Source organism: Pollachius pollachius (assembly GCF_949987615.1).
Source record: "Pollachius pollachius genome assembly, chromosome: 20".
NCBI lineage: Eukaryota > Metazoa > Chordata > Actinopteri > Gadiformes > Gadidae > Pollachius > Pollachius pollachius.
Genome location: NC_136953.1, coordinates 8,105,038 through 8,125,873, shown reverse-complemented (window position 1 = coordinate 8,125,873; position 20,836 = coordinate 8,105,038). Strand labels below are relative to the sequence as shown.

Here is a 20,836-nt window from a genome sequence, read left to right as displayed (position 1 = left end):
TAACACATGTATATGTTTTGTGTAATATGAAATACATAATATGGTTACTCTGAAAGAAGCAGGAGATGGTGGGTCTGTTGACTCCGAAGGTGGTGGTGACAGACTTTTCATCGCTCCTGTCCTCAATGGAGCTCTGAGGAGGAGGAAATAGAAGAATTTGAATCACGGAATAATGGAAAAAACACTGTCGAATATCTGTATGTATGTATATATATATATATATATACAGATACTACTTAGGGAACTAGAAAAGTGATGCATTAATTAGGGAACTAGAATCGTGATGTTCTGTACAGAGAACTGGAATAGTGATATATTAATCAGGGAACTGGATTAGTGACATACTGCACACGGAACTAGAATATTGATGCATTGTACAGGGATCTAGAATAGTGAAGTACTTGACAGTGAACTAGAATAGCGATACACTGCACAGGGAAGGGGAGAAGCCCTCACCAGGGAACACTCCAGAGCAAAGATGGCGGCGGGGCCGGTCTTCTCCAGGGGCTCCATGCGACACCTCCACCTCCTCCGCCTGAAGGAGTCTGTCTTCTTCGGCTTCAGGTGGAACCTCCACCCGAACAGAGAGGAGTACTCCCAGCCCTCTCGCTCTGAGTCATCGGGACGCTGCTGCAGAACACAGTTTATCAATGTAAATATATATATGTAATATACTGTGTGTGTTTTAATATACCCACATATACGTATATATATATATATATGCATATACAGTATGTGCTATACACAAATAATGTATTCTTTCATTTGTGTCACAACAGTGTCCTCTAGTGTCTGGTTGAAGTACTGCCTCAGTTTTTCTCTCTCTCTCTCTCCTTCTCTCTCTCCCTCCCCCTCTCTCTCTCTCTCTCTATCTCTCTCCTTCTCTCTCTCTCTCTCTCTCCTTCTCTCTCTCCCTCCCCCTCTCTCTCCCTCTCTCTCTCTCTCTCCTTCTCTCTCTCTCCCTCCCTCCCTCCCTCCCTCTCTCCCTCCCTCCCTCTCCCTCCTACTCTCCCTCCCTCCCCCTCCCTCCCCCTCCCTCCCTCCCTCCCCCAGTGTGGGCCTACGTCTCTCTACCTGTCTGAGGGCGGCCATGTTGGTGAGGTCGCGGCTGCGGAGGCGTGTCCAGCGGCGGCGGCGGTTGGTGTGGTACATCTTCTCGGCAGGGACCCAGGACTTAGGCCTGCGGTCCGGGGGGATGGTGATGCCGTACTCCCAGCCTTAACACACAGAATTAATAACCATTGATAGCCAGCAATAGCCATCAATACAGATAAAAAACGATCAATACTGATCAATTACCATGAATTACCATCAACAACCATCAATACTGATCAATTACCATCAATAACCATGGATACTGATCAATAGCAATCGATAACCATCAATTACCATCAATACTGATCAATAACCATGGATACTGATCAATAGCAATCAATTACCATCAATACTGATCAATAACCATGGATACTGATCGATAGCAATCAATTACTATCAATTACCATTACAACTGATCAATAACCATCAGTGCTCATCCATATCAAGTAATAACCATCAATGACCATCAATAACCAGCAATACGGATCAATAACCAGCAATACTGATCATAACCATCAATAAGAGTTATGATCAAGTGTGCACGTGAATGTGTGCGTGCGTGCGTGCGTGTGTGTGTGTGTGTACCTTGGTCATCCACAGCTCTGTTGAGGTCCTCGCTCCACTCCACCTCGTCCCACACCCAGCCAAGGGGGGGTTCCACCTCCTCCTTAGGCACCGCCTTCTCCCCGTTCTATAGAGACGGAAATACAGACATAAAAACACCAGGAAATATATATGCACACATATACATATTGAAATATATATGCGGAAATAAAGATTGAAATAGGTATAAATAAAAAATATCAAAATATATATAAACATATGCATAAAAACATATAGAAATGTATATACAGACATATACATATAGAAATATATGTATATATTGAAATATATATGCATATAAACATACCACATCTGTGTACCCTTCAGGCATCCCGATCCACTGTCCCCCGGGCAACCGCATCTGGGTCTCAAACACTTCCTCTGTGAAGGTCATGTGACCTGCGTCCGTGTCATACAGCATCCTGCAGAGCCGCACACACACACACACACAAACACACACAAACACACACACAAACACAAGTTAAGATTGAACATAAAAACCCACAGATATCTCTCTTTCTTCCTATCTCTCCCTCCCTCCTCAGGGCAGATGAACCAGTCCCCCCCCCCCCCTCACGTCTTCTCAGGGCAGATGAACCAGTCCCCCCCCCCCCTCACGTCTTCTCAGGGCAGATGAACCAGTCCCCCCCCCCCCTCACGTCTTCTCAGGGCAGATGAACCAGTCCCCCCCCCCCCCCTCACGTCTTCTCAGGGCAGATGAACCAGTCCCCCCCCCCCCTCACGTCTTCTCAGGGCAGATGAACCAGTCCCCCCCCCCCCTCACGTCTTCTCAGGGCAGATGAACCAGTCCCCGGCCCAGCTCCAGCCGGGGGAGGGCTTGAAGCTCTCCTTGGGCAGCTTCAGGCGTCCCGTCACGTCACTGAACTTGGGGGAGGTCAGTCCCGTGGTCCCCCAACTGCCCACCAGGGCCAGCCGGGTCTGGTTCTCATACTGGGGAGGACACACACACACACACATAAATCACACACATTACAAGACACATCCGACACGATCATATGCAGACACACATGAACAGCGGTCGGTAGAACAGAAAACCGAGTACGCACGCACGCACACACACACACACACACACACACACACACACACACACACACACACACACACTCACTCACTCACACTCACTCACTCACTCACTCACTCACTCACTCACTCACTCACCGGAAGTCAATAAGGTTGACACTGGTTTCATTCGGAATCAAACCAGCATGAAACAGTTTTTAACGATTCAGTCACCGACAGACTGCAACATAAGACGGTACTCTACATAACAAACGATGAAACATTTATTTATTTGGTGTGTTTTTATAGAGCTAAGGAGGCCTCACCGTCTCGGCGAACACGGACAGCTTGCCCTCAGCGTATTGGTTGAAATGCTTGACGTCCGCAGCCAATCCGAACCAGACTTTCACTCTCAGCTGACCAGGAAGCTTGGCCTCTCCTCCTGTTCCCTGGGGATACTGTTACACACACACCGACAGACACACACACCGACAGACACACACACACACACACACACACACACACACAGACTACCTTAAGAGAGATGAGTGGGTGTGTATGTATCCATATGAGGACCTTGATGCAGTCTGCAGCTCTCCACAGTGGGCGTGTGTGTATGTGTGTGTGTGTGTGTTCGTGTGTGTGTTTGTGTGCGTGTGTTTGTATGAGTACGTGTGCATGTGTGTGGCAATAGATGAGGTGCTTGATACAGTCCGCAGCTCGGCCCAGTGTCTGTGTGTGTGTGTGAATGTGTTCACGTATGTTTGTACGTATGTTTGTACGTGTGTGCATGTTTGTGCATGCGTGAACATAGGTGTACGTGTGCGTGTGGCCCCAGATGAGGACCTTGAGGAAGACGGTCTGCAGCTCTCCGCAGTGCTCCCCGGGGTAGGAGTGGGAGAAGAGCACTGAGTGGGCGGGGATCCGGTGGTACGCCACGCGCTGGTCCCCCTGCATCATCCAGATCACGATGTCTGGAACACTGTTCTGAGGCTGGGGGGGGAGTTACAAGGATAGTTTTCACCTTGTTCCTGTCTACTTCCAGTATGTACCCCTCTCTCCCCCCATCTATGAACCCTCCCTCTCTGGCCTGCAAACCCCATCTCTAGACCCCCCACTCTACCCCTCTCCTCTAGACCCTCCCACTCTACCCCTCTCCTCTAGACCCTCCCACTCTACCCCCTCTCCTCTAGACCCTCCCACTCTACCCCCTCTCCTCTAGACCCTCCCACTCTACCCCTCTCCTCTAGACCCTCCCCCCGTCCCCCTCTCCTCTAGACCCTCCCACTCTACCCCCTCTCCTCTAGACCCTCCCACTCTACCCCCTCTCCTCTAGACCCTCCCCCCGTCCCCCTCTCCTCTAGACCCTCCCACTCTACCCCCTCTCCTCTAGACCCTCCCCCCGTCCCCCTCTCCTCTAGACCCTCCCACTCTACCCCTCTCCTCTAGACCCTCCCACTCTACCCCTCTCCTCTAGACCCTCCCACTCTACCCCTGTCCTCTAGACCCTCCCACTCTACCCCTCTCCTCTAGACCCTCCCACTCTCTACCCCTCTCCTCTACACCCTCCCACTCTACCCCTCTCCTCTAGACCCTCCCACTCTACCCCTCTCCTCTAGACCCTCCCACTCTACCCCCTCTCCTCTAGACCCTCCCCCCGTCCCCCTCTCCTCTAGACCCTCCCAATCGACCCCCTCTCCTCTAGACCCTCCCCCCGTCCCCCTCTCCTCTAGACACTCCCCCCGTCCCCCTCTCCTCTAGACCCTCCCCCGTCCCCCTCTCCTCTAGACCCTCCCCCGTCCCCCTCTCCTCTAGACCCTCCCCCGTCCCCCTCTCCTCTAGACCCTCCCCCCGTCCCCCTCTCCTCTAGACCCTCCCACTCTACCCCCCTCTCCTCTAGACCCTCCCACTCTACCCCCTCTCCTCTAGACCCTCCCCCCGTCCCCCTCTCCTCTAGACCCTCCCACTCTACCCCCTCTCCTCTAGACCCTCCCCCCGTCCCCCTCTCCTCTAGACCCTCCCACTCTACCCCTCTCCTCTAGACCCTCCCACTCTACCCCTCTCCTCTAGACCCTCCCACTCTACCCCTGTCCTCTAGACCCTCCCACTCTACCCCTCTCCTCTAGACCCTCCCACTCTCTACCCCTCTCCTCTACACCCTCCCACTCTACCCCTCTCCTCTAGACCCTCCCACTCTACCCCTCTCCTCTAGACCCTCCCACTCTACCCCTCTCCTCTAGACCCTCCCACTCTACCCCCTCTCCTCTAGACCCTCCCCCCGTCCCCCTCTCCTCTAGACCCTCCCAATCGACCCCCTCTCCTCTAGACCCTCCCCCCGTCCCCCTCTCCTCTAGACACTCCCCCCGTCCCCCTCTCCTCTAGACCCTCCCCCGTCCCCCTCTCCTCTAGACCCTCCCCCGTCCCCCTCTCCTCTAGACCCTCCCCCGTCCCCCTCTCCTCTAGACCCTCCCCCCGTCCCCCTCTCCTCTAGACCCTCCCCCTGTCCCCCTCTCCTCTAGACCCTCCCCCCGTCCCCCTCTCCTCTAGACCCTCCCCGCCGTCCCCCTCTCCTCTAGACCCTCCCCCCGTCCCCCTCTCCTCTAGACCCTCCCCCGTCCCCCTCTCCTCTAGACCCTCCCCCGTCCCCCTCTCCTCTAGACCCTCCCCCCGTCCCCCTCTCCTCTAGACCCTCCCCCCGTCCCCCTCTCCTCTAGACCCTCCCCCCGTCCCCCTCTCCTCTAGACCCTCCCCCTCTACCCCCTCTCCTCTAGACCCTCCCACTCTACCCCTCTCCTCTAGACCCTCCCCCCGTCCCCCTCTCCTCTAGACCCTCCCACTCTACCCCCTCTCCTCTAGACCCTCCCACTCTACCCCTCTCCTCTAGACCCTCCCCCCGTCCCCCTCTCCTCTAGACCCTCCCACTCTACCCCCTCTCCTCTAGACCCTCCCACTCTACCCCCTCTCCTCTAGACCCTCCCCCCGTCCCCCTCTCCTCTAGACCCTCCCCCCGTCCCCCTCTCCTCTAGACCCTCCCACTCTACCCCTCTCCTCTAGACCCTCCCACTCTACCCCTCTCCTCTAGACCCTCCCACTCTACCCCTCTCCTCTAGACCCTCCCACTCTACCCCTCTCCTCTACACCCTCCCACTCTACCCCTCTCCTCTAGACCCTCCCACTCTACCCCTCTCCTCTAGACCCTCCCCCCGTCCCCCTCTCCTCTAGACCCTCCCACTCTACCCCTCTCCTCTAGACCCTCCCACTCTACCCCTCTCCTCTGGACCCTCCCACTCTACCCCTCTCCTCTAGACCCTCCCACTCTACCCCTCTCCTCTAGACCCTCCCACTCTACCCCCTCTCCTCTAGACCCTCCCCCCGTCCCCCTCTCCTCTAGACCCTCCCAATCGACCCCCTCTCCTCTAGACCCTCCCCCCGTCCCCCTCTCCTCTAGACACTCCCCCCGTCCCCCTCTCCTCTAGACCCTCCCCCGTCCCCCTCTCCTCTAGACCCTCCCCCGTCCCCCTCTCCTCTAGACCCTCCCCCGTCCCCCTCTCCTCTAGACCCTCCCCCTGTCCCCCTCTCCTCTAGACCCTCCCCCCGTCCCCCTCTCCTCTAGACCCTCCCCGCCGTCCCCCTCTCCTCTAGACCCTCCCCCCGTCCCCCTCTCCTCTAGACCCTCCCCAGTCCCCCTCTCCTCTAGACCCTCCCCCGTCCCCCTCTCCTCTAGACCCTCCCCCCGTCCCCCTCTCCTCTAGACCCTCCCCCCGTCCCCCTCTCCTCTAGACCCTCCCCCTGTCCCCCTCTCCTCTAGACCCTCCCCCGTCCCCCTCTCCTCTAGACCCTCCCCCCGTCCCCCTTTCCTCTAGACCCTCCACCGGTCCCCCTCTCCTCTAGACCCTCCCCCTGTCCCCCTCTCCTCTAGACCCTCCCCCCGTCCCCTCTCCTCTAGACCCTCCCCCTGTCCCTCTCTCCTCTAGACCCTCCCCCTGTCCCCCTCTCCTCTAGACCCTCCCCCTGTCCCCCTCTCCCAGCCCACCTCCTCAGCCAGGGAGCGGAGGCGTGCGGCCCAGTCCTGGGCCAGCTCCAGCACGGAGGACAGGTCTGTGGCGGGGCCGTGCTTCAGGCTCTGGGCCCCCGACAGCACCTGCTGCAGGTGGAGGCAGCGCAGGTTACGCAGCGACTTGTCCAGAGGGGTCACACACGGCCACTGGTCCAGAGACGGCAGCTCCTGACTGGGGGAGGCCGAAGGGAGGGAGAGGGGGGAGAGGAGAGAGGACAGGGAGAGAGGAGAGAGGAGAGAGGGGAGAGGAGAGAGGTCAGGGAGAGAGGAGAGAAGAGAGAGGACAGGGAGAGAGGGGGGAGGAGAGAGGAGAGAGAAGAGAGAGGACAGGGAGAGAGGGGGGGAGGAGAGAGGAGAGAAGAGAGAAGAGAGAGGAGAGAGGGGAGAGGAGAGAGGTCAGGGAGAGAGGAGAGAGGGGGGAGGAGAGAGGAGAGAGGAGAGAGAGGACAGGGAGAGAGGGGGGAGGAGAGAGGAGAGAAGAGAGAGGACAGGGAGAGAGGAGAGAGAAGAGAGGGGGGGAGGAGAGAGGAGAGGAGAGAGGAGAGAGAAGAGAGGGGAGAGGAGAGAGGGGAGAGGAGAGAGGAGAGAGGAGAGAGAAGAGAGGGGAGAGGAGAGAGGAGAGAGAAGAGAGGGGAGAGGAGAGAGGAGAGAGAAGAGAGGGGGGAGGAGAGAGGGGAGAGGAGAGAGGAGAGAGGGGGGAGGAGAGAGGAGAGAGGAGAGAGAAGAGAGGGGGGAGGAGAGAGGAGAGAGAAGAGAGGGGAGAGGAGAGAGGAGAGAGAAGAGAGGGGGGAGGAGAGAGGAGAGAGGGGGGAGGAGAGAGGAGAGAGATGAGAGAGGGGAGGAGAGAGGAGAGAGGAAGGAGGAGAGAGGGGAGATGACAGACGAGAGAGAGGGTAAGACATCCGGAGAAAGAAAAACAGACGGAGAGAACAGAGGAGAGATTAAACTGTATTTGTAAAAAAAAATTCATGGCGCTCAGGCCAAACGGCCAATAGCAGCGCCCATAAGTGACGACATCAGAATCCCGACGGCCTATCCGGTTACCTGCAGTCAGTGATGACCTGATCCAGCAGGCCGACCACAGCCAGCTCCACCTCATCCAGGTCCTTCGCGGCCTTCACCAGCAGCTGGACCCGCTGCAGGTTGGACTCCTGGGGGCAGAGAACCCATGAGCCAGGCGGAAGGAGGGGGAAAGGAGAAGAGCTAATACTAGACCAGAACTAAACACACACACACACATACATACACGTACACACACACACACACACACACACAAACACAGTACCAGGTTGTTTGTGATCTGTAGCAGCATGTTGAGAGCTTCTATCCTGGGTCTGATGTCCTCCCATTCCGACGACAAGACCACCACTGGCTTGACGTTACCCCACGGCAGGTAGTAGTAGTGACAACCTAGAAAGACACATTTATTGAAATAGACATTAATATATTCATGTAGACCCCAGGTTAGGTAGTAGTGAGGACAACCTAAAAAGATACATGCATTAACATATACATTAATATATACCAGACAACCTATATGATGCTAAGAAAACCGGCCTATCACTACCCCAGGCTAGCACAACTATATACATAAATGATCGAAGCGCTAGTACCAGAAATTGCCACATAGTGGTACTGTTGGGTCATTCGAAATTAAAAGAAAACAGATTTCAGTTGGAGTGAAGCATTATTACGTTTTCCAGTAATCATTGGCTTGAAATGTCACCAACATAGAATGATAGAATGGTTCCACAGAGAAGAATTATTTATTTAAAAGAATAAACGGTTAGGCATAGATTTTGGAATGCTATATTACGATTGTAAGAATGTATCTTCTATCTAGACTAAACTCTTACAGTCTTAGGAATGTATTTATTTATAACGTCTTCAACACAGCCTTTTTGACCTCTGACCTACCATCAAACACGGCACGGCTGAACTGGGTAGTGGAGGCCAGCGGCAGACAGGTGTAGTCAAACTTGTTGCCGTAGTTACCGATGCTGACCTCGAATTGGACGGCGTCGTCTACGTCCTGAAGGAGCGTGGCGGAGTAGAACGCCGCGAACAGAGAGAACTTCCTCTTCCTCAGGAACTTCTGATAGAGGAGAGAGGAGAGGGGAGGGGAGGAGAGGGGGGAGAGGAGGGGGAGGAGGGGAGGAGAGGAGAGGGGAGGAGAGGAGATGAGTGGAGAGGAGAGGAGAAGAGAGAAGGTGATGGGGTGGGGAAGGTGAACAGAGGAGAGCGTAGGAGAGAGGGAGAGCGACCGGATGAGATAAAAGAGAGGGGAGACGAGAAGAGAGGGGAGGAGGAGGGAGAAGAGAGAGAGAACGAGAAAAGGATAATTGGAGTGAGAAAAAGAACAGAGCACCCATCCAGCCGGGTGAACATAGTCCAGACGGCCTCCTCACCTCCACCACCAGCAGATCATCAGATGGGATGTCCTCCGTCCTCTGCTCCAGCCGGTCCACCAGCTTGGTGTTCAGCTCCACCAGGACACGACCACGGTACGACACGCCCTCACCCTGCCAGGGAGACAGGGAGGGAGAGGGGGGGAGGGGGGGAATAGAGAGAGGATGCGAGAGGGGGGGAAAGAGAGAGAGAGATGAGAAGAGGTTGGAAAGAGGGATAGAGGAGAAGAAAGAGGAAGAGAGAGAGAGAGAGATAGGGGGGAAGAGGGTGGGAGAGATAGTGGAGTAGAGAGAGGATGAGAGAGAGAGAGAGAGGGGAAGAGGGTGGGAGAGATAGTGGAGTAGAAAGAGGATGAGAGAGAGAGAGAGAGGGGAAGAGGGTGGAGAGAGAGATAGTGGAGTAGAGAGAGGATGAGAGAGGGGGAGAGAGAGGGGAAGAGGAGAGGAGAGAGAGGAGGAGAGAGGGGGAGGTGACGGGAGACGGAGAGTAGGAGAGAGATGGAGGATGAGGCTTTTTCATTTGACTGTATTAGATTGTGGTGAAGTTGTACCCGTTTAGGAGGGGGAGGTAATGGGGAGGTTGAGGAGGTAGTGTTGGTGGTGGAGCTGATGGGGGAGGTGGAGGTGGGAGTGGTGGTGGGTGGAGGGTACCTTCCCCAGGTTGAGGGTGTGGTGGGGGTCATTGAAGGTGTGGAACTCTCTGGGACTCCCGTACAGGTTGACCCAGCTGGGCCCGAAGGTGGGCAGGAACCCCAGACTGTCGTCCACTACACACACACACACACACACACACACACACACACACCACATATATGCACCGAATACACACACACACACACAAATGGATGAACATGCAAATACCACACACACACACACACACACACACACACACAAACAGATGAACATGCACACACACGCAAATACATACATTAACAGACACACCCACATTAACACACACCCAGGTAATAAAACAGTATTTTATTACCAGGGATATAAGATATAAAAATATAACAATCAAACAACAATCATTAAAGATAGGAATAGAGGAGGCAGGCTCATCTCACCTGCATTGATCAATAATCAATCAATCAGTCAATTAATCAATCTTCTCTTTAAATGATTTCGAGGGTTATATTTTCAAATATCCACAGTTACCAGACACAGGAATGTGGAAAGTCAAGAGCTGATCTACAAGTAGTTCATTAAGTCATTCTTCATTCAGTCACATTGAAGTCAAAAACGTAAGATAATAAAGAGGGTGAGGGAGAGAGAGAGAGAGCTAGAGAGAGAGAGAGAGAGAGAGAGAGAGAGAGAGAGAGAGAGAGAGGGAGGGAGGTAGTGAGAAAGTAGTAGTGAGGTAAAGAGAGTAAAAGAAAGGGGCGGAGAGGTCGAGCGAGGTAGAGTTACAGACAGGATGGCGGAGAGCGGTAGAGACAGACAGAGAGGGCAGTAAGAGAGAAGCGGTCGAGAAAGTGATGGACATACTGGCAGACTGGAGACTCCTAGAGGACGGCTCATCTGGTGCACAGAAGAAGAAGAACGAGTGAGAGACAGAGAGAACCAGAGGATGAGAAATACGACACAAACACGATTGTCGCCAACGTGTCCGACAAGCCGGGGCTGTGCGTGCCGTTCAGTCACAGAGCAGTTACGTAGCAGGCCTCAAAGCTCGCTCAAACGTCTGTTAGATCAACCTGACAATCAAGCTTTACTAAATAAAAATGTCAGGTTAGTTGGTTAAGAGAGAAGGGAGCATCCTAGCTTCAGGGAACAACACTCGTCTCTGTCCTTCTAGGTCTAGCTTCATGTCCTGTTGGATCATCCATTGTGCTGATGGAGTATCCTGTAATTGCAGTATTGAGGAGTATATATTTGGAGGGTTATCAACTTTTTTATGCTGACCAAGGTGCCATCTCCTGGTTCTTTGAGGTTTTCCAGACCATTAAACCGTATTAGAATTAGGTTTCCCACTGATATAGGACCATTACCACGTCAGCTCTTTTGCTAGAAGTGCTGATTTATTTATATTGCAGCAAACAAGAAGCCAAATGAACTATCAAGATTCAGTTGAAGAGATTCAGTCGGATGGATAGGAAGAGAAGCAGGTTGAGAGGATCTTGATGAGAGAGAGATAAGTAGGGAGACATCTTGGACCAGAGCAGCCCAGCCAGTTAGAAGTTAATAAAAGCCACTTCAAATACAGGTTAGACTAGTTCAGACCAGACCAGTACAGTTGACATTAGTTCAGACCAGACCAGTTCAGGTTTACACTAGTTCAGACCAGACCAGTAAAGTTTACATTAGTTCAGACCAAACCAGTCCAGGTTAGGCTACTTCCGACCAGCCCAGTCCAGTTTACACTAGTTCAGACCAGACCATTCCAGGTTAGACATGTTCCGACCAGACCAGTCCAGTTTACACTAGTTTAGACCAGACCAGTCGAGGTTAGACTACTTCTGACCAGACCAGTCCAGTTTACACTAGTTCAGACCAGACCAGTCGAGGTTAGACTACTTCGGACCAGACCAGTCCAGTTTACACTAGTTCAGACCAGACCAGTCAAGGTTAGACTACTTCCGACCAGACCAGTCCAGTTTACACTAGTTCAGACCAGACCAGTCCAGGTTTACACTAGTTCAGACCAGACCAGTCCAGTTTACACTAGTTCAGACCAGACCAGTTCAGGTTAGACTAGTTCAGACCAGACCAGTCCAGTTTACACTAGTTCAGACCAGACCAGTCCAGTTTACACTAGTTCAGACCGGACCAGTCCAGTTTACACTAGTTCAGACCAGACCAGTCATGTTTACACTAGTTCAAACCAGACCAGTCCAGGTTAAACTAGTTCAGACCAGACCAGACTAGACCAGTTTCTCACCATCGATCTCTCCACCAGGGGCTGATATCTTGGACATGCACAGGTGGGCGGTGCCGATGATGTCATTGTGACTCGCCCGGTCCCTGCAGACAAAGAGCGTAACGAAGATGTCATAACACAGGATGATGACGACGATGTCATAAAACTGGACGATGATGTCACTTAATATGCTGATGAGGCCATCGAACGTGATGATTATGATGTCATCGAACAGTACCATCCACACGACTCACCAGTCGAGGACTCTGAGTCTCATCTTCTCACACATGGAGGGAAACTAAAGGGAAACAGAACAATAGCATCAGTCTTTGCTCCCACCCAGTCCGGAGTGGGGTGATGTGATTGGCCCAGCCTTGTAATGGACTGATGTGATTGGTTGGCAGGAGTGTCGCTCTCACCCTGATGGGCATGGACAGACACTGGTTCCACTGGGGGTTGGCGCTCTTCTCCAGCACTTTGGTGCAGATCTGAGGGTACAAGAATTCTCCTTACTTTGCATTATTTGACCTTATTTCTCATTTAGTAGTCGTCACTATCGTCTAAAGTAACTGACAGTGAGTTTAGACACATTTTTATTAAGGAACAGGCAGGGGTTGGCCAGTAGAGGGACAGGTCAGTAAGGAGCAGGTCGTGTTGGACTACATCTTGCACTATGGCTGCTACAGGTAAAATATTGACATTGGGAATCCAACCCCGAACCTTCAGCTGGGAGTCCCACACCTGTCCACTAGACTGTCCTGCAGTGCATCCCTCCCCAGCGTACTGGTTACTGTACCACTGAGGGTCCTTGCTGCTGTTGGTGATTTGTGCACACTTACGGTTTTGCCTGCAAAGTGGATCTCCATCAGCGGGTCGACGAGATTCTTCCTGTTGCTGTCGAAGCCCAGGATCTGCCTCATCCCGTCCATGAAGGCATCGTCCACTGGGGGGGAGGGAGGGAGGGTGGGATGGGAGAGGGAGGGGAGAGAGGGAGGGGGAAGGAGGGAGAGAGGGAGGGGAACTAAATGGCTGCAGAATATCCAAAGAAGATAGAGCGAGAGAAGAGAGATTAAGAAAGGAGAGAATTGGAGAAATGGAGAGCAACAATTCTGAGAGAAGACAGAAGGAAGCGGAGGAGAAGAGATTTGAGGAGGATATGAGGAGTCCTAAATCTGAGGAGGAGACAGGAGGAGGAGAGTAAAGGAGGACTCACTCTGAGGAGGAGACAGGAGGAGGAGAGTAAAGGAGGACTCACTCTAAGGAGGAGACATAAGGAGGAGAGTAAAGGAGTGCTCACTCTGAGGAGGAGACATAAGGAGGAGAGTAAAGGACTCACTCTGAGGAGGAGAGTAAAGGAGGACTCACTCTGAGGGAGGAGACAGGAGGAGAAGACAGTAGGAGGAGACATAAGGAGGAGAGGAGGACTCACTCTGAGGAGGAGACAGGAGGAGGAGACAGTAGGAGGAGACATAAGGAGGAGAGGAGGACTCACTCTGAGGGAGGTCTTCAGCTCTGAAGACTCTGAGGGAGAACTGCGCTCCTCTGAGGGTCAGACCGGCCGGTCTCAGGAGGTTCCCCTCGATGTCCTCCTTCTCCTCCACACACTCCTTCTGGTCCGCCTGCACACACACACACACACACACACACACACACACACACATACATAGACAAATACACACGTAAACATAGCAAAAATCAAAACAATCTTCCACGCATTATAAAATCATGTGTGTGTGTGTGCGTGGTCTCTCACCGGGGGTTCGTCTCCCGCCGCCAGCACCAACAGGCTGACCTTCACGTAACCTTTGACCCCTGCCGAGAGGTCGTCAGGGTCACTGAGCAGCAGCCACTTCCTCAGGAAGCAGTGTCCTAAGGCGAGACGGATAGCATCATGGGAAATGTAGGCTCAGAACACCATCGTCGAAGCACTACAAATACAACTTTAAGAAGAAGTAGTCCCAGATTAGGACTAATAAAGAACTTTATCGGAGGGCTGGGAGCGCGTTAAGCAGTGCAGAAATGAACTAAATACCAGAATTATTTCATAGTCGTTGAGTGTATTTTTGTTATATTAAGTACGTAACTATTCCCTATTCAAACAATCAGTGCCTCACTCAAACCTCACAGAAGCTTCCAGGGTGTAAATGTGTTATTTGTAGTACTCATAATGTACTTACTGTGCTCACTGTAGACTGTCCCCACATCCAGCTGCCAAAACATTTTGAGGTCTTACTTGCAGAAATACAAGAACACTACGCAGAAATATGTCATCTACACACACATATGTGTACACAGTATGTGCTCCTACCTTAAATTCTCCAATGACAGCATCATGCCTGAGCATGCGAGAGTCACACACCTTACATTGAGGGAGAGAGAGAGAAGGAAGAACAAAAAGTCCTTTTAAAACTATAAACCATATGACATGCTGCAGCAGAGGATGAGGTAGAGGATGATACTCACGGTGATGAAGATGGGCTCGTCAAACAGGTCGGAGGGTGTCTCAAAGAAGTTCAGGAAGAAGGTCTGACACACACACACACACACACACACACAGATCAAATCTCAACTTCAAACGGAGAGAGGTTTCTGACCCACGGTGACTTCATATACATGACCTTTGACCTCTGCTCACCTCATCAAACACAGGGTTGTTCCCCTTACGGATGCAGGTCCTCTTGGTCTGCCCGGCAACGGTTACCTTGACGACTGGTTGGATATTGATGCCCGGCAACTGTCTCCCCTCGATGATCCGCACACGCACCTGAAGGAGGAGGAGTTTATCGTTCAGGTGTACAGAAACTGGTTCTGATTGGTCTAGTGATTCAAATCATAATCTCAGACACACAAACACACACACACATATACACAAACACACAGACAACTACCCACACAAATAGACAGTCCAACAGACCCACATGGACAACAATACCAATGCACACACACGACAACCACACATATACACGCAGAAATGTGATCATACACACACACTTTGAAAACCACACTCACACAAATAGATAAACACACAAACCCCCACCCACCCACGTTGACAACCCTAAACGCACACACTGACACACACACACACAAGGACAACCAGACACACACACACGCACATGGACTGCCACACTCACACACATAGATAACAACACACCCCCACACGGCAACCGTAAACGTACACACTGACACACACGCAGGGACAACCAGACACACACACACACACACACACACACACACACACACACACACACACACACCACACCTGCAGGTCCTGGGGCTTGTTGGGGAGGGCTCTGTTCTGGCTGCCGGCCCCCCTCCTCCTCTTCCTCAGCCCGGCCTGGGCTTTGTAGGAGGGTGGGGGTCTCTTGGGGGTTTGGGCGGTGGGGGTCTCCCTGCCCTGGGGCCCCTGGGGGCCTGAGTCCACCAGGGAGCGGCCCCCGTCCTCCAGACCCTGCTCCTCGCTGGGCTCCAGCATCAGCATGCTCTCTGTGTCCTCCTCCCCCATGGTGTCCATGGAGACCACTGGAGAGGGAGACAGGCAGGTCAGACAGACAGCTAGAGAGCAGAAAGGGGGGGGGCGGGCAGGTAGAGAGACAGACAGGGAGACAGACAGGTAGAGAGACAGACAGGGTGGTCAGACAGGTAGAGAGACAGACAAACAGCCAGACAGGGAGAGAGACAGGCAGGGCGGTCAGACAGGTAGAGAGACAGACAGGGAGGCAGGTAGACAGACAGGTAGCGAGCAGACAGGTAGAGTGACAGGGAGGGAGACAGGTAGACAGACAGGTAGAGAGCAGACAGGTAGAGTGACAGGGAGGGAGACAGGTAGACAGACAGGTAGAGAGCAGACAGACAGACAGACAAACAGCCAGACAGGTAGAGAGCAGACAGGGAGGTCGGACAGGTAGAGACAGACAGGGAGACAGGTGGACAGACAGGTAGAGAGACAGACAGGGGGGTGGGACAGGGTGTTACTTGTGATGGTGTCCAGCTCTACGTGGGGGTTGCTGTAGTGGGAGGGCTCTGGCTGGGCGGGAGGCTGGTAGATGGGCGCTGCTCCAGGGGGAGGGATGTAGGAAACCTGCAGGCTTAGTGTGGCCTAGTAGGGAAACACACGTAACTGTTGAGAACACTGTGTTTTTGCGTGTTTCTGTGTCTGTGTGGTGTGTGTTTGTACGTGTATGCATGTCTAGTCGTGTGTGTGTGTGTGTGTGTGTGTGTGTGTGTGTGTGTGTGTGTGTGTGTGTGTGTGTGTGTGTGTGTGTGTGTGTATTACTCCAGTGTTGTTCCTCTTGGTGTCCATCAGGGACACGGTGAAGCAAGCCGCCAGGTTTGGAGAGTTGAGGACATCCCTGAGAGACACCCTGCTCTCACCCAGGAACCTGGATAATATCATACACACGTGTATTACTATATACACCCGGCTCTCACACAGGAACAAGGATAATATCATAAACACATTTATTACTATTGTGGCAGACGGCAGGGGGGAGTGGTATATCTGGCAACCTGCTGGCTCCACCCCCAAGCCTTACATGGACTTCCTCCCTTTAACGACGCAAGCCTGAGGATCATTAAGCAGGGGTGCTTGGGGTTAAAAGGGCTAGCAAACTACAGACAGGGGCTGTGTGATCTTGGAAGCCTAGAGAAGTACAGAGAGGATCTGTGTGATCGTCTGGAAGTGCTGTACGGCCGACGAGGGAGAGATAGACGGAAAGTGAATTGGATGGATTAAGGATAACAGATTAGATGCTAATGGAGGTGGATGACCCTTTTCCCACCCTGGCGGTTGTTATTTACCCGGTAAATAAATCACCCTGACTTTGAACTGCTCTCTGTGTTGTGTGGCTTACTATTCAACTTGGTAGCGTGGAAACCCCACACCCAGGAGCCTTCTACACTATATACACCCGGCTCTCACCCAGGAACCTGGATAATATCATAAACGCATATATTACTATATACATGCTTTCACCCAGCAACCTGGATAACCCTAACAACAGTATCTGTGTGTGTGTGTGTGTGTGTGTGTGTGAATCTGTGTGTGTTGGTCACGGTTGAACGTGAGGTACGCAGGTATATTCTAGAACAAAGGTGACATCATTCCAGTCGAGCTAGCCATTGTGTGGGGGATCTGTTAATATGCTTTTCGGAATATCGGTTTCCGAGGGCAACCGAGGGCGCCATATTCTCCGGATTCCAGTGTGTGTGTGCGTGTGTGTGTGCGTGTGTGTGTGTGTGTGTGTGTGTGTGTGTGTGTGTGTGTGTGTGTGTGTGTGTGTGTGTGTGTGTGTGTGTGTGTGTGTGTGTGTGTGTGTGTGTGTGTGTGTTGTATAAAGAACCCTGTCACCTACACCTTACATAACCTAATGGTATCTCCACCTCCCACTGTTCCCCAGAGTGGTTCTGTTCCTAGCGTCCTGCTGGCTGACCCTACTTCCTGTCTCCCGACCTATCAGGAGGAAGCATCGCCCTCTCTGAGCGACCCAGGGTTCTATTCTGGGATGGCAAGTTGAGATAACACTTCTAGGGGGACAGACGGGCTGAGAGACAGACAGACATGTCAGACAGATGGGGAGCAACACAAACAGGCAGACAGGCAGACAGTCAGACAGACAGGCAGAGAGACCAACAGGCAGACAGTCAGACAGACAGACAGACAGTACCTGTTCCTCCCCATCTTCTCGTGGTCTTTAACCACACAGTGGATCTCTGCTGCGGAATCCAGAGGAATTCCCTTCAGGTCCCACTCAAAACCCTGAAATACATTGTCATATTTAAGACATATAGTCCCCGTATGCATCAGTTTCAAATGATCAAAAGATTAGTTCCAGGTGGATTGTGGGTTACAGTCCCGGTAATGTTTCATGGATGTGGATAATCGTTATGGTGCCAGGCGACCTGACATCGCCGGACCATTTCGCAAATTAGTCTGGAGCTTCTGAGTTATTTTTCAACTTCAATGTAATCAATGTCTCAGAGCAAAAGGCCACTGGACGCAGTTGGAGAAACCTAGTGGTGTCAGGTGAATTCTAGGCAATATTCATGGTGTTGCCAGGTGGATTGAGGGTCAAAGTCATGGGGCCAAGTGAATTCTGGGTAATAGTCTTGGTGCTGCCAGGTGGATTGAGGGTCAAAGTCATGGGGCCAAGTGAATTGTGGGTAATAGTCTTGGTGCTGCCAGGTGGATTGAGGGTCAAAGTCATGGGGCCAAGTGAATTGTGGGTAATAGTCTTGGTGCTGCCAGGTGGATTGTGGTCAAATTCATGGTGCCAGGTGGATTGTGGGTAAAAGTCATGGTGGTTGCGGGTGAATTGTGGGAAATAGTCATGTGAATCCAGACGTATTAAAAGTGTGTGTGTGTGAAGTCATAGAAATGTTAGGTGGATTGTGGTTAATAGTGTTCTTACCTCATTCCACACTGGGTTAGGGTTGTTCTTGACAACCTTGGTCTTTTTCTTGGTGCCTAGAAAGAATAATAATAATAATAACTTAAAACATATAATAATGAATTCAACGGCTGTTCAGTGGTCCCTGTAAAAGGAGGAACCATTATGATAGCAACAAAGCTCTGAAGGGCGTTTATACATCCTTCTATGCATCAGCTATCAATACAAATGAAAGACACCCAGGGGAGGGGCGGGGAGAGAGAGAGAGAGAGAGAGAGAGAGAGAGAGAGAGAGAGAGAGAGAGAGAGAGAGAGAGAGGATGAAGACAATTATCTGTCAATCCTGAAAGATTGACCAAAAATGTAATTGCATTAGATTGCATTGAATATATTTCATAGAGTGATAACACACAGACACACACACACACACACACAGACACACACACACAATTGTGTTAAATCCCATTAAATTACAGTAAATAGATTTCATAGAGTGATACCAAACACAGAAACACACACGTACACACTATCCCATAATAATAATAAGTCTGTTACACTCATAACAATAATACTTTGATGGGTGTTCTGCTTTCCTTAGAACACACCCTGGCAACAACACCTCCTTCCTGTTTCCAATCCTGTCAACATACACATACATACACACACGCATTCCCGTCCCTCTTAAATCTCCCAGGACAAGGAGTGCGTATCACAGAGACAGGAAGTGAACAGGAAGTGGCACAGTGTCCACTTCCTGGTTGGTTTGAAACTGGTGCACCTTGACAGGACCCTCTGATGTCACACAGCCGAGGAAACCTGGCTCAGTGTTAGTGTTAGTGTGTGTGTGTGTGTGTGTGTGTGTGTGTGTGTGTGTGTGTGTGTGTGTGTGCGTGTGCGGGTTTGTTTGAGGGGAAGGCGAAGTTATGCCAATTTCTTGTCTGAAAAAAGACTCACATAATTAAAAATGACAAAACAAAAGAAAGAGCACACTGACACACACATACGCACATACACAGGAAGACACGCAAAATATTTAAACTCTACACAGAACAGCACAGGAGGGTTAGTCAAACTAACTATCAACTACTAACTATACTATACTATTATACAACAGTTAGTTCCGACCAAGTCATTTGATTGGACAAGAGGCATTCCATGAGTGCTGATATAAAGAATAACAGCACTGGGACTTTTAACTATACATGTATGACTCCGCTTTACAGGTGTTCTCATAATTATTAACGGTTCTTATGTAGCTTAGATTGCAAAGTAGCAAGCTAGTGTGTTTATGTGTTGCTTGGCATCACTTCAGTCCCAGTCCAGTTGCGGATCTATTTGTGTTGGCGGAGCCAAATAAATCATTAAATAAACAAACAAATCATAATCTGTTTTTGCTTATTACTGTTAACTAATTTTTTGTAGCGCATTTTATGAGAGCAATATCACACTCAACGTCGTGCTGTTGTACTGAATATAATCACAGCTGTGATTATCTTCGGCACTCGGCCTACGGCCTCGTACCACGACCGAATCATAGCAGTGCTGATATTCTGTACAACAGCGCTCCATCTCATGTGATATTGCTTAATTAAAGCAATCAAACTCAAAGACATGTCCTCATTTCATTATACAACTCTCTCTCTCCCCTGTCTCATTCCCTCAACTTCTCTCCCCTCTCCCTGTATGTTCTCTCTCCCTTCCCCCCCTCTGCTCTGTCTCCCTCTGACTTATCTTCATTTGTGTCTCGCGTCTATAAAAGGATGTGTTATCTGATCGGACCAGTACAGGAAACATTGACCACACACACAAACACACACACACACACACACACACACACACACACAGTTTGCCAGAAATACTTGACAGACCCTCCACCACCTCCTCCTCTTATTCTCCACCTCCTCTCGCATCCTCTCACCTCCTGCTAGGGGGAGGACGTGAGAGGAGGTTGGGTGTTGTCCAGGGACCCTCTGTGTGATCCTATAGAGGCTCTCTGCTCTAACAGCCCAATACTGACCATTCAAAACGTGAGAGGGAGAGAGAGAGAGCATAAGGGATAGAGAGAGAGAGACACACACACAGAAGAAGGATAGAGAGAGACACATAGAAAGAGTCAGAGGGCAAGAGAGAGAGAGAGAGAGAGACAGAAAAGCACACGCACACAATCACCAGTTACTATAGCAACGTTTACGTGTGTGTATGTGTGTGTGTGTGTGTGTGTCTGTGTGTGCGTGTGGGTGGGATGGTAGCAGGAAGCTGATCAGGACAAAGCCAGGAAGTAAGGAGTAAAGCTAATTTAGACAAAGACAAACAGACAGACAGCCGAGCAGGCAGAGAGTTAGACAGATAAGCAGGATTTAAAGGTAGATTAAAGTTATTCATCTTGCAACCCTATCAGTAGCACACACACA

General features: G+C 51.4%; 1 protein-coding gene across 3 annotated transcripts in view; it reads right to left on the bottom strand.

The window, feature by feature from the left end:
- The window catches only part of dysf (dysferlin, limb girdle muscular dystrophy 2B (autosomal recessive)), a 48,844-nt gene that overhangs the window by 26,418 nt on the left and 1,590 nt on the right, over nt 1–20,836 (bottom strand). For 2 of the 3 annotated variants that reach the window (XM_079758156.1, XM_079758158.1), the window contains exons 2-30: nt 18,448–18,503; nt 17,704–17,795; nt 16,314–16,419; nt 16,013–16,136; nt 15,300–15,559; nt 14,676–14,804; nt 14,504–14,566; nt 14,349–14,399; nt 14,218–14,248; nt 13,794–13,909; nt 13,533–13,659; nt 12,880–12,983; nt 12,460–12,528; nt 12,295–12,338; nt 12,062–12,144; nt 9,835–9,950; nt 9,184–9,297; nt 8,693–8,870; nt 8,061–8,185; nt 7,820–7,926; nt 6,752–6,947; nt 3,565–3,711; nt 3,045–3,176; nt 2,483–2,649; nt 2,006–2,120; nt 1,681–1,786; nt 1,075–1,217; nt 457–630; nt 49–133 (exon numbers count right to left, since the gene is read on the bottom strand). In XM_079758156.1, coding sequence (XP_079614282.1) covers nt 49–133; nt 457–630; nt 1,075–1,217; nt 1,681–1,786; nt 2,006–2,120; nt 2,483–2,649; nt 3,045–3,176; nt 3,565–3,711; nt 6,752–6,947; nt 7,820–7,926; nt 8,061–8,185; nt 8,693–8,870; nt 9,184–9,297; nt 9,835–9,950; nt 12,062–12,144; nt 12,295–12,338; nt 12,460–12,528; nt 12,880–12,983; nt 13,533–13,659; nt 13,794–13,909; nt 14,218–14,248; nt 14,349–14,399; nt 14,504–14,566; nt 14,676–14,804; nt 15,300–15,559; nt 16,013–16,136; nt 16,314–16,419; nt 17,704–17,795; nt 18,448–18,503 — 3,360 coding nt within the window. The remainder of the gene's footprint in view (nt 1–48; nt 134–456; nt 631–1,074; nt 1,218–1,680; nt 1,787–2,005; nt 2,121–2,482; nt 2,650–3,044; nt 3,177–3,564; nt 3,712–6,751; nt 6,948–7,819; nt 7,927–8,060; nt 8,186–8,692; nt 8,871–9,183; nt 9,298–9,834; nt 9,951–12,061; nt 12,145–12,294; nt 12,339–12,459; nt 12,529–12,879; nt 12,984–13,532; nt 13,660–13,793; nt 13,910–14,217; nt 14,249–14,348; nt 14,400–14,503; nt 14,567–14,675; nt 14,805–15,299; nt 15,560–16,012; nt 16,137–16,313; nt 16,420–17,703; nt 17,796–18,447; nt 18,504–20,836) is intronic. The other variant, XM_079758157.1, reaches the window with a different exon arrangement.